General features: G+C 47.6%; 1 protein-coding gene across 1 annotated transcript in view; it reads left to right on the top strand.

Moving 5' to 3' along the window:
• Window positions 1-18,010, top strand: part of MAP2K5 (mitogen-activated protein kinase kinase 5) — a 142,821-nt gene extending 124,811 nt beyond the window's left edge. The window contains exon 22 of the mRNA XM_075713812.1: window positions 17,906-18,010. Coding sequence (XP_075569927.1) covers window positions 17,906-18,010 — 105 coding nt within the window. The remainder of the gene's footprint in view (window positions 1-17,905) is intronic.

Here is an 18,010-nt window from a genome sequence, read left to right as displayed (position 1 = left end):
GGTTACTTGAGTCTCCTGGGCTTTGCAGTTTAATTTGAGCAAATGTTTCATTTGGCACTTCTGGTGGTTCTGTAGTTCTCCAGACGTGGAGACAAATATTTACATCTCACTCATTTTGGTAGCAGAACTGCAAATCTTTCAGTTATGATACATTGGGAAGTTGGGCGTTTGTCTTGTTGGTATTTTTATGTCAGCTGTCTTCCCTACATATTTATTTAAAATAAAAACAAAAAGCTGTTAACAGTTCCAAAATAAGAGCCATATCTTTAATTTCCAGAATATTGTCCTTCCTGTTCATTCCAAATTCATCAAGGAATTTGCTCTAAGAGGCGACTGTTGACATCTACGTCCAACATTGATTTGTAGAATAAACCTGGAATTTTAAATTGATTCACAGGCACCGCGTGGATCAGCATTGCTGGCGTTCGCCCCGTACCAGCTACTTGTGGGTCTGTGTTCAGATGAGCACCTCAAGACGCTCCTGCAGTATTAAATAAGAGTAATAATTGCCTCTGAATAAGCGGAGTATAAAGCAGGAGATAGAGATACGGCTTCTTAGTGACCTGTGTGCATTATGCCTCAAATCCCTTAATCAGATTTGTGCCGGTTGATTCTCGCCTCCGCAGAAATTCAGCTGGAGGATCAGGGCCTAAAGTAGTAAAAAATCAATTAATACTACTTTCTAATTTGTGCGGTTGACAAAAACGCGTATAAATAGGGGACATTTTTCTACTTAAGAGGGCCGCACTGAAAGATTTTTAATTGGATTTTCATTGTGATTGACAGCACTTGATTATGACAGTAACTTTATTTGGCTGGACTGTTATAGCCCTCTTGTTCAGGGTTTTTTTTTTTTTGTTTTGGGGTTTTTTTTTGTTCCCATCAAAGCTCTTTTTTATCCGCTGAATCCCCGGCAGAGCAGCGGTGCCTGTGAAAGAGCCTTTTAGCACCTTTGTTGCAGCCATCCCTGGTGATGATTGGACCCAGCTGGTAGGAGATAAGAAAATGGGCCTTGCACAAAGAGGTTGCATCTCCCCTCTCCGCCGTTTCAATAATTTTAAGAGCCCCAGAAACCTGTTGAGGATTAGAAGTAGCTTTAGATGTGAAATGAGTGTTAAGTATTAGTAATCGGGAGATTAGGGCCCCGGGGACAATGGGAGATAAACAACTGCAATTAAGGCAAATCTGCCAGAGTAAACAAAATTTAGCAGAAACAGATGCCCTAACCATTTTGGGGGATTGATTGGAGGGCACCGAGGAATCGATTTTTGTCTTGTTTACACTTCCAAACCCCTGTGATAAACTGGGAGGCTAAATATTTCATACAGCCTGATTTTAGTTAATTTTTTTCCAGCTCCTCACAGTAGGTCTGCTCTCTTCTAACAGTGACCAGGCCCGAGTTTATTCAGCATTCACAGGGAGCAGCTAATTGTCTATGAAGGGCCCCTGTGTTTAAATGGGCTTGACAGGAATTTAAATTTTGTTTCAATCAACCTCTGTGCTCACAGCCTGCTCCAGTTTCTAATTTTTAAATTAAACATGATTTTTTTTTTTTTTTTTTTTTTTTTTTAAGCTGCGGCCTCTCCTCCGGAGCCGGCTGCTCGCGCTCCCACCCGAGGCAGCTGCCGCAGCACGGGAATGCGCAGGTTTATTAAGGCCGTAATAGCAAAGCACGATGAGCCGCAGCCGTGGAAAAGTTCATTGTCCCATAAATGTGCATCTGCCTGTTCGGATTTAATGGGAGATGCTGGGGTAAACGCTCGGCTGGTGTAAATCGCGACGGCTCCGCCGGCATCCGCCTGCACGGCTGGAGAGAGCGGGGTTTCCACTGGGGAAAGGCTCCCGGTAGGGAACGGTGGCATTAAAATACAAGTCTGAGAATGGAAATGGTTTTCGTGGCCTCGGTCATTTGTTCAGTGACCTTGTGAGAGATTCAAAGGAATTTCTTTTTTTTTTTTTTTTCTCCCAAGCCAACTAGTGGTGATATATTTTGCTTTCTTCTCTGTGTTTTCAGCAGGGCTCTGCACGTTTATTCGGACGTCGTTTCATACCTGTGCTTTTTCTGCTCCCGAGACGGGGTGATCGGGCAGCATGTTCGTGCGTGATCATGTAACATTTGCTTTATTTAGTCTCTTCACTTAGTCTCTTTATTAAACCTGGCAAACGTGGGGATGTTATTTTGCACTAGATGCAGACGGTGTGTAGGCATGTAATGCAATATGATCGTACGGAGTACTTTTAAAAACAACTTCTTCATTTGCAGAAACTTCATCACAGACATGCTAGCAAAGCGTGGGCTGTTTCGTTCTCCCTTTTTGCTTCCAGCCAGATCGTTTTCTGGGGTTTTTTGGTTTTGTTCGTTGTTGTTATCTGTGTGTGTGTGCGCGTGCGCACGTGTATGTGCACACAGCGTTTTCTGCTCCAAGGTTTGGGTGAAAAACATGTAGGAGATTGTTTCAGTTTACTCTAGCTTAGTGATTTTTTTTTTCCCCCCTGTCAGTAGAAACCAGTTTCTCAAAACTTGGAGGTAACAGTTGTTTTTTCCACCTTTCTTCCCCAGTTCAGGGGAACACTTAGACACCATTTAAAGGAAATACTACATCAGCGTTCAATGTCTGACTAGCTCTGGTGTCACTGAGACCAGTCCTGTGCCCACGGTGAGGCATGAGCGGAAGATGCTTCTGCAGGTGCATCTACATTAACATTAGAGTTCAGGTCAGGTGTGCCTTTTTGGTGTGAACCTCCTGCTCTTTCAGAGCTCCCACTCTTTCATTCTCATCCCAGACAGGTCTTGAAGCTCATGAGTTGAATCGATTTCAAATGAAACCAAACCAGAAGATGTGCTCCAGGCACGCACCTAATGAGCTCCAGCTACTAATGGGCGCTCTGTCCGCAGACCAGACCGGAGCCGGTCAAAAGTAAAACCTCTTCCATCCCTGAAACATTCCACCAACCGTTTCACTCTGCGGATCTGCTTCTGTTGTCGACAGCTTGCTAATGTTGACATACTCTTACCAGCCTTGGGCCACGCTCTCTATTCCTCTTCTACAGCTCTTCTTAACCTCAGCAGCACTTGCAAAAGCACGCTCCAATTGTATTTCGGTTGCCTTAGTTTTTTTTAAGAGTCATCACAGAAAAACAAAACAAAACAAAACAAAAAACCTTTGCTGGGAGTTAGCTCGTTTTGTTAGCTAGGCACCAAGAGGCATGCCAAGCACAGTTATCGGTTTAACAGCAAATATCAAAAGCAAAACTGCTGTGGAAAGAATGATCTGCAGATGGGCAAATAGACTCCTCTGTGCCACAGCCAAAACCAAAACTCTGTAGTAAATTTAAGACTAGTATATGCCACAGAAAGAGAACAGCAAAAATCAGACCCTTCCGCGTACCCACCCATGCACAACACACCCTGGGGTCCTGCAGCAGGAGCGGACCGAGTTGTTTGAAGTCAGGTCCACGCTGCAGAAGTCAGAGGAGCTGCTGCACCGATCCCTGCTAATCTGACCTGAAAAAAAAATTCCCTCTTGACCCAGAGTCTGATGATGGTTTGCCAGCCTGGACACATCAGTCAAGTGCACAAGGGGTCTCTGAGGACTGTTTTTAGGACCACCAGCACATCATTTGGGTATGGCCAATGTCCAAAGCTTCAGAAGGAGCTTGAAAAAAGGCTTTTAATCATAATGGCAGGATCTGTAGTGCTGTTTAAAAAGGGAAATGGAGGTGTGAGGTGTGGACAGTTCCTCTTCAGGTTAAGGTTTTCAGGGTTAAGTTCAGCTGTTCTTCCTCTTGGTCCATCCATTATGCCTGGGGACCGCCATTATTTCAAGACAAAGTCTGTAAATTGCGGCAGAGTTTTGGTGCCTCAACAAAACTGCTAAACCAGCCAAACATCACTGGCAATTAACTTTATCATATAAAAAGTAAAAGTGCATTGGTGAAAGTTAATCTACAAATAGAGAAGTAATATTAAAAAAAAAAAAAAAAAAAACACAAAAGGAGTCCTTCTCAAAAAAAAAGATAAACAAGAAATAAAGCTCCAAGACTTCACCACTTAGTAGTGTTACCCACTTATCTTTGCTTGATACATTTGGTATCATCTTTTCGCTATCTTAAATATCATCAGAGGGATAAAATCATTAGTGTGCTAATCTAGATAGCCATAGTTCTAACACTGACCTAGGCTAATCTGCCTTTGCAATTTCAAGAACTCTGTTTGACTCCTCTGAAAGTAACCTTAAATTGTAGTCTTGTAAGAATTCCAGAACCGTATCCTTCACTCCTTCTCCTAATGAGGTTATGACCAAATGCTCATTATAATTGCTTTAGACTCCTTTTAATTTTCAAGCTTATTAATCATAAGAAGAGTTATTTAAAATTGCATAAATTAATCTTAGATTAAAAGCCCATCAAAGCCTCGAAACAATTAAGAATAAGTAGGATTTCCCTGGGGCAGCAAGTTTTATTTTAATAGTGTAGTCAGGTGGATATCAGAACATTGAAGTATGGTAGTGATTAATGTATGCAAAATTTAAATGAGAGTTTTTAAATGGCAAATCTAAATCACATATTGACCTAACTGTAGGCTTTAACTGCATTGTCTGTCATATATTTAAACTGTTTAGTAATCAACATTTTAATTACAGTGTATGTTAGGGAGGCCATGCAGCAAACAAAACTCACCACTTCCCGACACTCTGCGTGGAACTGTTTAGCAGGCTGGGGCTGTGCTGTTAGCTGCGCAGAATAAGGAATGAGGAAAGAGAGCAGAAACTTCAAGGAGACAAATGATACTTGATTTTGCTTATGGATGTGTTCTTGTCCCTGCTTCATCTCCGCCCAGAAAACGCTAGCGATCGATGCGGCTTTCTGGTCCTCTTTGCTACCCTCAGCGTGCTCTAGACAAATCGGTCCTTTCTGCTCTCTGAGCTGGCAGAAGCTACAGGTGATGTCCTCATGGGGGTGGGACATTCTGTGAAAATAATACCTTCTGGCTGCTTTTGTCTTCTGACTCTTGGAGTCCCTGTGCCCTCAGCCTGCCTGAGCCACCCGGAGCTTTGCAGGCTCCTGCAGATCTATGGAAGCGCTGTGTCTTTGGCCTCTGCTCTGGGAGGTTTCGCTCTAGCAGCCAGCCAAGAGCAGGCTCTCAGGGATGCTGAATTCCTCACCAAGCACAGCGAGAGGCAGTCCTTGCCCTGAATAGTCGCTATTCTAGGGATAGGAACCGGGAGAGAGAACTGGGCCAGTAAACGCTTGGTCCCAGATCAAACGCAGTCATGCAGGTGCATAGGAAAAGCTGGTACTTTATGGTTCAACTTGCTGTGATTTAACATAAGCGGTCCCATCGCTGCAGGTGCCGCATGGAAGAGACAAGGAGGCTTCATTTCTGGAGGAGAGTGTCTCTCAAAGCAAGGGTTGACCTTGCTGGAGCTCTGGGACACGGGGAGCATGCTTTCTAGACACGCATGCTAAGCCTCCCCGTCACTGCCGTTTCAGGCACTCACCCTTTTCTTTAAAGGGTTACCTCCTGTGGTCAAAACACATCCTAAAATTGCGAAAGTAAACCAAGACATGCAACAGCCAGATCAGACTTAAATAGCATCTCGCAGGGTCTTTTCACCCGTGCGTGTATTCTGTGTCTCCACGGATCAATGCGAGCGTTTGAAGCCTTCAGATTTTTTACCCCACCCAAGCCTTAGAAGTGAGCGATGGAGGGAAGCCTGCTGCACGGAGCAGCCCCTGAGGAGGACTCTGACTCCTTCTGTGCCTGTGAATTAACAATGTTTTGGGAGTCGGCAATAGAGTATTGGCCTGAGGATTCCTCGCTGCTATTCCTGGCTGTGGGAGCAGAAATTGGCCTTGTGGATAGCTAGCACAGATAATTAGAACAGCATTTAGTTTGGCTTGTCCTTGGAGGCAGGAGCTCTAGATGTAAAATCCTCCGCTACTGGAGGCAGTGATAGAGTGATGAAATCTTGTATGTGCTGAGGTCACTAGAGGGGGACCCAGGGTCAGTCTGGGGTATTTTGGGTTACTCAAGCACTTCATGCCTCCCGGTGTCCTGGGAAGATAGTCCAGCTCCAGAGCCGAGGTTTGTATTTGTCCTTTCAGAGGTCTGACTTGGGTTCCCTTTAAACGTGTGAATGGGCAAGAATTTCCGCTCAAGTATGTGCCCTCAGTTAATTCCAAGAGCTGTAAATAGCATAGGCGCATCGGTAGCGATCGGAGAACTAGCTGGGATGATAACCGTGGTGCGCTGTTTTACAGCCGAGTTCTTATTTTCCAAAATTGCAGGGCTCACATTCTTTTGGCCAGCTAGGGATGAGTTGCCAGCCACGCTTTTCTGATTTAACGTTTGCACTGCGGCCATCTGATCAAGCTTGCCTTTGAACAAAGGCGGCACCTCCAGGGGAGGAAGGCATGGGACACCCCAAGTGATTCAGGAGCATAACAAGTGTCAGCAGAAAAGGAGCTGGGGGTGCTGGTCAGCAGCTGCCTGAACGTGAGCCAGCAGTGTGCCCAGGTGGCCAAGAAGGCCAGCAGCATCCTGGCTTGTATCAGGAATAGTGTGGCCAGCAGGAGCAGGGAGGTGATTGTCCCCTGTACTCGGCGCTGGTGAGGCCACACCTGGAATGCTGTGTCCAGTTTTGGGCCCCTCACTACAGGAAGGACATTGGGGTGCTGGAGCGTGTCCAGAGAAGGGCAGCGGAGCTGGGGCAGGGTCTGGAGCACAGGGCTGGTGGGGAGCGGCTGAGGGAGCTGGGGGTGTTCAGCCTGGAGAAGAGGAGGCTGAGGGGAGACCTGATCGCTCTGCAGCTCCTGGCAGGAGGGGGCAGGGAGGGGTGTTGGGCTCTTCTCCCAAGTAGTTAGCAATAGGACGAGAGGAAATGGGCTTAAGCTGCGCCAGGGGAGGTTTAGGTTGGATATTAGGAAAAATTTCTTCATGGAAAGAGTGCTCAAGCATTGGAACAGGCTGCCCAGAGAGGTGGGGGAGTCCCCATCCCTGGAGGGGTTCAAAAAACGGGCAGAGGTGGCACTGGGGGACATGGTTTAGTGGGCATGGGGGTGTTGGGTTGATGGTTGGACTGATGATCTTAGAGGTCCTTTCCAACCTTAATGATTCTATTCTAGTTTTACTTTCATTAAAAAATAACCCAGCCACCAAGCCAGGAATCATGAAATTAATTCTTCCTCTCCCCTGAATTGGTTTAGTGGTGGACTTGGTAGTGTTAGGTATTAGGTTAATGGCTGGACTTGATGATCTTAAAGGTCTTTTCCAACCTAAACGATTCTATGATTCTGTTTGGTCACAGTTTGCACTGAGTTGCTGTAGACGCAGGCTGGAGTTCTGCCAGGTGGCTCTCAGCCGTGGTGGTGTGGGGTGGAAATGGGTGCAGATGCAAACAGATGGGTCCCAGGTGTCCTGCGGGCAGCGACGGGGCTGCGCAGCGCTGGGTCAGAGGATTCTTTTCCCAGGTCTCAACTCCTACTGCCAGGGAAGCCTTACCAGTGTCGTCGGGGATTAGGGAATGGCAGGGAAAGGCAGCAGGTTTCCAGTTTCCATATTGTTTTTATTAAAAGGTGCCTCAGTGCTCAGAGGTGCCATGTTTTGTGCAGGAAAAGCTCCGTGTTGATGCGTCTGATGCAGCACGGAGACATTGAGTGCTGCAAAGCAGTGATGTGCCATTTGTAATATTGCCTAATAAACTACTGCATTGTCTTCTCCCTCCCCCCTTTAAAAAATGGCATCAAAATTGCATGTTAAGCGGAGAGTGAGCTTCCCTTAAAGCAGCCTGTAGCCATCAGTAATATTTATTTTCTCTATTTGTTTTAAGCCTGTGAAGACTGTGGTTTCCTCCATACTGTCCTGATGGAGCCCTGACCAGCAAGCGTGCAATGCCCCTAGCCCTAATGTGCCATTAATGATAGGTTAATGTACAGTATAATGTTTTTTGGACTATGGGTTCATTACACTTCTGAGTGCAAGGTCCTTCTGCAGAGCGCCCAAGGTCCCATTGCATTATATCATGCAATAAAAATACCCTTTTCATATCACACGCTAATAAACTGTATTTGAAATGCTGTCTAAGGGCACTGCCATCGTCTTGATAGTCTGTGTCTGCAACAGTTGGGATCTTTTTATTATGGTTTTTGTTATGCTGAATTCAAATTTTTAAATGAAATGCATAATTCGTCTGTGCTTCTTTGTAATAAATGGAGCACAGTCCTTTAACTGCACAGTCTGGGAGGATTCCTGTGAAAGAGAACATTAAAAGGATTGGCACTGTTGCAACCAACAGCAATGCCGCTTATTTCCTAACGTACCTTGCGTAAGCATGAAGTCTTCTATTGTCATTTCTAATTTGCTAGGCGTTGTGGTTACGTTTGGGTGTCACGTAGTCGTTAACATAAGACCTTGGTCCCTCTGATGGTGTCCCTCCTTCCTCCTCTGTATTCATAGGGTTTACGTTAACGTCTGTCTTTGCAGCTCGCTCCTGGCTGCAGGGAAGACGGGATTTTCAGGGTGTCGACAGGCAGCCCCCAAGTGTTTGCGGCAGCGGCCGTAGGCTGTGTTGGCTCTGCGGGTGCTCCTGCCTGCGGCGCTGGAGCAGCGGTGGTGAGCGGTGAGGCACGTGGTGCCTCGCTGGCGCGGCCGGCACTGGCCTTGGCCGTGCAGGATCGGAAGTCGGGGCTCGGCCCTTCTTGCCGTGGAGGAGGAAAAGAGGAAGAGAGGGCAGTGCCCCAGGAGCTCACTGCTGCTTTTGCAGCCACCAAAGCAGTAGGAGGTGCCGAGGCGGTGCCATCGGGGCACCTGGCTGCGATCCTGGCGGTGAGCGCAGCCCCTCCAGCCTGGCTGCGGCACGGGGAGGAAGGCTACGGCACCGCTAATCTCCCTGTGCAACCTGCTGCTCAGGCCACAGCCACCCCTTAGATGCGGGATGGCATTCCCAGGTTCCTCCCCTTAACCCTCGTGTCCTCCTGCAGCGATGCGGCTCTCCGTGCTGGTCTGCAGGCTCAGGTGCCCCTGGGCACTTCCCACCAGGGCGATGCACTGAGCCGGCACTGGCCCTGGCACGTTCTCCAGGAGCAGGTCGTGCTGCCCTCCCCATTAACCTATCACTGCCCCAGCAAAAAAAAAATGTAAGATGATGATGTGGGTCAGATCTGGACGCACGGTCAAAAAAAGAGCAATATCACTGAGCCCCATTTGGGATTAAGGTTCCCGTCTGTGTCCTCCCCGTCCCCCTCACATCCTCTACCCCAGGAAACACCACCCTTGTAATTTTTGGAGGTTTACAAGGAAATCGGTGCCTGACCGGTATTTCATGTTGGCAGTGTACTTTGTCGCCATCCTGGCTAAGGTCAGTAGCTGCCTATTTCGTGGACCCTTTCAGTCGGTCTCACAATAAACACTCACTTGTTTTGTGCCAGGAAACTCCTCTGAAATCACAGAAGCATTGCTTTAGGGATGTTATTTATTGCGTGCCTGTCCTTTGGCAGCGTTCAGGAGCCTCAGCGTTGGTCTGAACCCCCTCGGTGCTATCCAAACACACGCGTTTTGTAGTCAGTGGCAGAGGAACCTATTTATGGGATAGACTCCTGTGAAGCTTTCAGCTTCCCTGGACTTGTGTACAAGAGGCAGTGTTAACAGTTATGTATGCATTAGGCTAAACAGCTGAAAGACTTCAGGAAGCCCAGATTTGGGGCTCTGGGTGATGCACAGACCTTTTATTAGGGCTGTGTCCCAGGGGGACTTTCATCTCCCCCGGACAGTTCACCCTCGCTCCGACCAGCAGTGCCGGCGAGCAGATCCAGAGCAGAGCTGCACTGGGTGCTGGAAAAGGCCCATGTGTCTGCAGTCCTGCCAGGGACGCGGTGTAAAGTCTGTTGCGCTAAGCTCTGGGTGGGTTAATATCAGAAACGAAGATTCCTCAGGCTGGAGGAGAAGGCCGTGAAAGCAAATTGCTGAATTTTAAGGGTAGGTAAAATTACGGAACTTTTACCCTTGAATAATGGCAATTTAATGGACTGGGCTAAATGATTGATGGTTTGTGAGCAATGAGTTTGAATTACCAGGGCTGTGTGTTCAGGGGGTGCTGCCCTTTTAATTTCATGTCAGATATTTAAATCATTTACATCACCCTCTGCGAGGCGCTCCCCTTTGAAAGAGTTAACCTGTCTGGTGGGACACTGCAACTTGAGAAATGTACCCTTTATCAAGAGAACGAGATGAGACAAGTTCATTTAAAAAGCCTGGTTTGTCATTGTTTATCTAATTTTCGGAGTTGACACACAAAATTAGGCTGGCTGACACTCACTCCGGGGCTATCCCTGGCCCCGTCCTGCCTGACCTTTTCGGCTCCAAGCTGCTGTGCGCTCGCCGGCGGCCGCTTCCCCTCGGCTGCAGAAATCGCCGTGTGTCCTACGGAGCCAGACCCCCGGCCGGGGTAAGGCAGGTGTGGGGAGATGTTTGGTGGTGGCTTTTCGACGTATTTTATGCTGCTTGGATCTGCTGGACATAACTGATTGCCGGGTATTTTTCAGAATTGGCGAGGAGGTAGTCACTGCTTTGTAGCGAACGTGCGTAGAAGTCTGAGCAAACGTGAAATGCACAGGGGTGGGATCAGCTCTGTCGTGGGGACGTCCCGTGATACCTTCGGGCTTCTCTCATGAGCATCTCTTTCCTTGGTGTCATGCTTCCCTCCATGATTATGCCGGTCAGTGTTTTGGTGAGCTCTTGCACTTTACTGAGACTCAAATGTTAGAATCATAGAATCATTTAGGTTGGAAAAGACCTTGAAGATCATCCAGTCCAACCATTAACTTAACACTAATGTTGGCTGAACCATCACTGGTAGGGCGTCAGCAGAGTCTCCATTACAGTGATTTTACTAAGGAAGGTTTAATACCAATCTCTCTCTTATTTGCCAATTCATGGTGGACGTAGGTGCCAGTGTGAAAGAGCTGTGCTCTCTGCTGACGTTAACGTGCTGTTGGAGCGGGAGAGCTGGGTGCAGCTCAGCACCCCGACCCTGCTGCTGCCCAGGGGATATAAGCGTAGGACCGATCTGTGCTGGAAGCCAGCTAACTTCGCTACATCAAAGGAAAAGGATGGATGGATGCTGCAAAAAAGGGTATGCATGCCACACCAAGCGGAGAGTGTCATCTCGCCAGGGCAGTGAGAACCCAGCCGCTGCAACAGAAAACGCATTTCAAGCTTCCACGTGTTTAACTTCCTTCAGTGTTACCTTGCAAAGCAAAATAAATGTAAATGAGAATACTTAAGTACAGCAGGTTGCTTATGTTTGTTTTAGAACGTATTGCTCACTGTTTAAGTCAGGGCTGGGACTTTTATTTGTGGCCAAGGCACTCAGTGACCAGAATTTATTAGTAGTATCCAAGCTGCTGTGACTTCCTTTTTTTTTTTCCTTTCTTGAGGTGGCAGTTTATCCCAGCCCCATCCTGCAGCCTGGGCATGCGCTAGACCTGGAGGGTGCAGCTGCATTGCTTCTTTAGCAGTTTTGGTTTTTACCTGGGTTTTTTTCCCCTCGTTCCTTCCGTCCGTCCTTCCTTCTGTCCTTCCGTCCTTCCTTCCTTCTCTAATCTCCATGCCCCTTCTCTCCGCTATCCCTTCCAAAGACACGTCCAGCTGAAGGCACTGCTTCCTGAGATGCGCGTGTTTTGGGCTGCAGGAGTTAATGGTTGTGGTACTCTGGATGCTTGAAAAGGGGGAAGGGGGACTAGACGCTGCGTAGTGGCAAAATGCGGAGAACCCATCAGGGTGACTTTGTGAAGAAGTTGCTAAGAGCAGAGGAGACAGCTGCTGGTGCAAACGCGCTGGTTGGAGGCTTTGGAGGAAATCTTAAATGTTTTCCCTGAGATATTTTTGGATGCCGAGCCAACTGCAAGCCCCTCTCGCATAGTTTGTACTGCATTTTCACTTCAAATGTTGCTGCAAGCAGGCCAAGGGCAAGTTTGATGGGCTTGTGCATTGTCCACAATTTGTATTGCTCTTTGATGTATGTTTTTATTGCAGCTGCAGGCGTGATTGCAGCAGGCAAGATGCTGCTGAGCGAGGTGTGGTCTAGCGAGGTCGGGTGTTAGAAGCAGCAAAGCGGTTTTGGCGTAGACTTCAGCGCAGGCCATCCACGGACGTTGTACATCCTTGTGCCTCTTGTGACCTCCTTGCTTCTCGGTGCCTGACCTGAACATGCCATGGGCTGTCCACTGAGATTTGCAAAGACAGGTCTCACTGATGCTGTAGTCTTAGCTTTGGTGGAAATCTCTGTTTCCCCATTCCTTGTTAAAAAAGAAACAAACGAATGAACAAAAAAACCACCCCAAAACAAACAAACAAAATCAACCACCAGATTCTGAAAAACAGCTTCTGGTAAAAATATCCCTTCAGCCTGAGAAAAGTCCTCCCTAGAGCAATATAGTCTAAAACCAAGGAAAATCTAAACAGCGGTTTCAAGTTAAACTTATTCCTAGGGAGAAAAGCGCGTGCGTAAAACCCCAGGCTTCAACGGAATAACCTCACAAAACAAAGCAAATAGGGTGAACAGCACGGCTAGCTGACGTCTTCAACCTTGCATAGCCTGCAATTTCCCTTTGCGCGTTGTGAGTCGCTTAAATGCAAGGATATCCTGGGTGTGAGATGTTTTCCTCTGCAGCGGGTCTCTCCATCGTAAAGGAGATTCATGGGGGAAGCGGACTGGCTTTAATAGCTGGTTTTTAATTGCCCCAATGCATCTGCTCTTCCCTTGTCTGTGGGCTCTTGATTGGTTTTCCCTAGTTCTCACTAGTGTCCTTGACTGTTTTGTTTAAGAGGCGAAACAGCTACTTCTAGGCGATCTTGCTTATAATAAGCATTTACCTTGCAGTTGGACTAGGTGATCATTGTAGGCGCCTTCCAACTGAAAAAAATATTCTAAACCTTACTCTTGCACCTTTTGCACCCAAAAATATCAAAGTGCTGGGCAACGCACGCTTGCACTGATTCTCACAGCGCTCTCGTGAGAGAGCAGAGTTATTTATTCCCTTTTTAACCATGAAAGTGAGGGAGATCAAGCAGCTTTGTGAAGGTCATGCTGGAAAGTACATGGCAGCTTGGGAATAAACTCTTAAGACTGCTGCCTCTGCGTTCCCAGTCATGGCCTCTCCTGAATTGTTTTCATAGGTAGGAATCAAGTAAAACCAGGAATATTTCAGACCGAATTTGTTTAGTAAAACAGTGAAACCCAAATGTACACGGGTATCTGGAGTAGGAGGTTAAAAAAAAGCAGGTGCAGTTTTTCTTTAATGTTATTCCTGATGTCAGACATTCAAGACCAAGGCTAACGATTTCTAATAGACAGGCATTGGAAGGAAAAAGCCGTTGCCCGTATGCTCAGTGCCGCAAGCATCTGTGTACTTAAATGCATCATTTTATGATCATCCATCTTCTCTTGGTAGCACTAACTGTCCGCTGCCATCCTCAAAGCTCTGGAATGGACTCTGGTACCTCTGGATGTGTTCTTCTTCCTGGCTGGACCATTTTCCAAGCAACGACTGACTGTGAGCACACATGCATCTGCCTGGATGGGAAACTCAGAGCTCTCTGACAAATTTAAAGTTGCTGTCTACAGTTAAGAATAGCTGAAAGGAAGCAATTTGCTTCAAAAAATTGAGTATTGGGGGGAAAACATCTATTTCTGTAGCAGTTACAAAGAGCAAACTTGGAAAGGTCGATTGCAATGGCAGGTAGCAGCTGCCCACAATTTCAAAGCCCTGGAGATAAAATTAAGGGCTTGCAGCCCGAGCCTGGTGGGAAGCAGTGACAAATCTGAGCAGGGGAGAGCAACTTCTTTGAACTGACTTTGCTTTGGAAACCTGTAATCACAGGAGAGTCGCGCTGCAGCCTCCAGTTTGCAGGAGCCGGGTGATCTTGCGTCTGCAGACTTTGGCATCTCGGTGGTTGTTTTCTGTGGGATGTGCACATCCGCACGTGAGCGGGCTTTCACACGAAAGGAGTTTTACGTAGAAAAACTCACGAGCTTTCTTCAGACTGCAACCGTGCCGTTTCTGTTGTAGCTTCACCCTGGTCACCGTGGTGTCTTTTAGATTCTGTAGACTTTTGGCATGTTTGGCTTTTTTTCCCCCGTTTCAAATTTGAGTTATAGACTGAGCAGGCTGAAGCTTTCCTTGGGGGAAAAAGCAGGGCAGCCATCGGGTTAGAGCCTGCGGTTCGAATGTAAGGCGTTCCCAAAGGCTGTCTGTTGTGTGCACCCGGTAAATAAAGAAATCCAAGAAGGGGTGGAGGCCACCGGCATGACCAGGTCAAGCCGATACGGGAGAGGAAACCCATGAATGCAGCTTCTCCCTGTCCAGGCTGAAACATCAACTGTTGCTGTGCTAGACAGTGCAGGGCAACGAATGAACGCTGGAGAGGGAACCGTGTTGGGTATGACCGGTCCTCGTGCACCTTGCACACCCAGTCACCAGCACCGTGCTCTGCCTGTGGTGTAGTTCTTGTGCCAGCAGATCGTGACAGCCCTTTCCACATCACGGGGTTTGCTCTCGCAGTTACGCCAGCAGCTGTTGAAATTATTCATACACTCACTGAAGATCAGCAGTGACGTTTCTTGGGAGGTGACTGGGGTGCAGTTGTTTAAATGAAACTATTTTCTCTGCACCAGCGCCTGGCCATGCTTGCAGCATGGGTCACAGCATAAACCTGTGCAGTCTCTTACACTCTGATGAACAGATGGGGAAAAGTTTCATTTAAGTAGTTCCAAAGGAAGATCTGTTGCGTAGCTGAGAGGTTGAGCCACTCAATGTCCTGGCTGGTGCAACTGTGTCTCCTACCACCCCACAGCTCTTTATTAGCTTACAGGCAAACTTGCTTCTCCTTTTTTCCCATTTTCTGGGTCTCTCCCTCACCTTTATTTAATCTTACCCTTTCCTCTTGATACGCTTCTTGTCTCAAGTCTGTGGGCTGTACCACCACAGTTTATTTTGGGCATTAGTCCTTTGAGATGAATGGAAATGAGAACTGGCTCCCAGCAACTATCGATGAGTTCACCTTTATGTGTTTATTAGCTCTGTCTTGCCTCTTCCTATGGTGTTCCTCCATCTTCGTGATGAAGGAGCCATGTTTGTGGTTTTCCCTACCAGGAGAATACAGCAGAGACTGCAATGTGAGAGCAACTAAAGACGAAGTAATGTGGTAGCTCTGGGGGCTACAGGGAGCTGTAGCTGCCTGTTTGGGGACCTAGGGGCATGGAGATTGCTATGTGTTGGTTTTCTTCTCCGAGCTTAAAAGACAAGGTGGTAGAGCTCATCAGCACCTCTGCTAAGCCAGGCAGCAGAGCGGCAGTGTCTTCCCTGCTGCTGGACCAGGACCCTTTTCAAGCTGAGATGTTGGGTGCCGGGAAGCTGCTGAGATGGAGGATGCTCCATCCTTGCATTGCCTTTGCCAGAAGCCTGTGGAGGTGCAGCCAGCATCCCGCAGATGCATGCACAGAGCGGAAGGCTGCTGTTCTGCCAAGTCCTGGGGTTGGGGCTGGCTGGAGCCCGTGCTGCAAAGAAACTCAGGCCCAGGGCTGTTAGGCAGCTTTCGGGACACCTAAAGCCAGTGTGGCGAAATAAAACACTTGAGACGTTTGTAACTCTTCGTGGCATGGTCTGCGTGCCATGTTCTCCTGGTGGTGGACCTCTTGCTCAACTAAGTCACTCCACCAGAGTATTCCTTCCATCTTTCCTTCCATCTTTCCTTCCATCTTTCCAACCTTAATGATTCCTAGTTTTACTTTCATTAAAAAAAAACCTAGCCAGGAAACATGAAATTAATTATTCTCTCCCCTTAATTGGTTTAGTGGTGGACTTGGTAGCGTTAGGTTAATGGTTGGACTTGATGGTCTTAAAGGTCTTTTCCAACCTCAACGATTCTGTGATTCTATTCTATGATTCCTCTACATGGTTAACTGGGAAAGCAACTGAGCTGGTCCCAGTGAGATCTGAAGAAGGGCTCTCCGCATCTCGGACTTCTCCCTAAAAAGCTTTAGTTGAGATTCCAGCCATCCCAAAGAGTTGAAGCAGCAGCATCTTGCACTTCCTCCGTAATTCTTGTAGATAATGGCACATGTTATTCCTGTGGCTCCTGCGTTTGCTGGCCCTGGCCCCGCAGAGCGTTTCATTGCTTCGAGCTGACGCTGCGAGGATTTATTGTGCTCTATTTAGCCCGGTGCTGCTTCACTGTTCTGCTCGGTGCCATCCAAACCCAGCCGACCACCAGGCTTCCCGGGCCCCGCGTCAGACCCGCGCTCCCTCTCTGCGCACCGATCGCCGTCGCTCGCCGCTGCGGCTGGCGTCGGGCTGCGCGCGCCGGTAATTCCCACACGTGCGTCACCCTCCCCAAAGGCTCCCCAGCGGATCTACTCTGATTACTTTTCAGGCGTTGTTTGCAAGAGCTATGAAGTTTAGTGTTGCAAAAACCAAGCTGCTTTTGAGTGATTTGGAGTAGAGGTTTTCATCATCTGTGATGGTTTCTCCTGGCAATTGCTTTCTTTCAGTCATTTATGTAATTGCGGTACTCGGTTTCCTGTGGATTTTTATACTTCATTTGAGATTCATCTGAAGATGGCATGTTCCCATCGCTAGGAATGTGGCCAGATTGAGACATGAGCTGCCTAAGCCGGCTGCTGAAATTGCAGGCCATATTTTTGTTTCATCCTGAGATGCTGTTCTGCTTTTCAGAGGTGTCTAAGACACAGTCTTCCAGTGCCTGCAGTAGCCGTATAATCATGGCCGAGAATATTTTCTAGTTACCCCTCTTCCCATCATACTTAATTCCCGCAGTAGCTTCTCATGAAGACCCGTTTCAGTTACACTTAGGTGATATTTTCATTTCTCTATCAACTGATCGCTCCAAATGACGTGTACGAGCACGTATGCCCGTCGGGATGGACGCTGTGAGTGCTGCAGAGCCTGGCGCCTGGTCCTGCTGCATCTGCAGGCGCAGAGCTCCGTGACCAAGTCACAAGAGGAATTTAACACTTGCAGGGATATTGTGTTTTTCCTAGGTAATTTGTAGGACCGTCCACTTAAGGGATGCCTGTACACGGGGCAAGGCGTAAGGTTTCCACTGGTAACATGGTTCAGTCTAGTCTACCCTTGATTGGTTTAGTGTGGCCTTGGTAGTGTAGGTTAATGGTTGGACTGGATGATCTTAAAGGGCTTTTCCAACCTAAACGATTCTGTGATTCTATGATTCTAAGTCAAGGGCACAAATATAAGCGAATGTGGCATTCCTAGAGCTGCATTTTCAGATGCCAAGCGGCACGGTTCAGTCTCTGCCCCGCAAACGAAGTAATTCAGGCTATGAATTAACGCTTTCCTTTCGACAGAGGAGACTGTGAGGTTAGTACCTGTGAAAGAGGTGCACGAGGGGGCTATTTAAGAGAGAAACCTTAAAATTAACGGATCGCAGACCTTTACAAGCAGACTAGTAGATTAATGTTTTTGTCAGAATATCTTTTTACCAAAACATCGTTGAGAAGTTGAGCAGCCTGGCAAGCCATCCTAGAAAGGAGCTGGTTGAAAACACAATGAGCTAATGGAACATTTATGGGGGGGGGGGGGGGGGGAAAATCAGTATTTCAGTATTTTCAAGGAGTGCTAGGCTAAGGCCTCAGTAAAGAGCCCCAGCTCTCCCTTCTCTGTATGCACAACGTACGTGGATAATATGGATCCAGGAGGAAGTTCACTGCTTTTTCAGTCACTGATTTACTGTGTTTTTATGACTGTAACCACAGAATGTTCCAATGTATTTCTTCAAAAAAAAATTTAAAAAAAAACCAAACTTTTGGGGGTTTTCACGGGAAGGGTTGTGTTTACCTTGGCTGACTCTGCCTGTCCTGCTTTCCAGGGCCACCCGTTCATCGTGCAGTACAACGATGGGAATGCAGAAGTCGTGTCCATGTGGGTGTGCAGGATGCTCGAGGAACGGCGATCGACCCAAGGAGCGCAGTGA

Source organism: Pelecanus crispus, chromosome 7 (assembly GCF_030463565.1).
Source record: "Pelecanus crispus isolate bPelCri1 chromosome 7, bPelCri1.pri, whole genome shotgun sequence".
NCBI classification, from domain to species: Eukaryota; Metazoa; Chordata; class Aves; order Pelecaniformes; family Pelecanidae; genus Pelecanus; species Pelecanus crispus.
The sequence above is the reverse complement of the archived record's forward strand: the minus strand, read 5'-3'. Positions and strand labels throughout refer to the sequence as shown.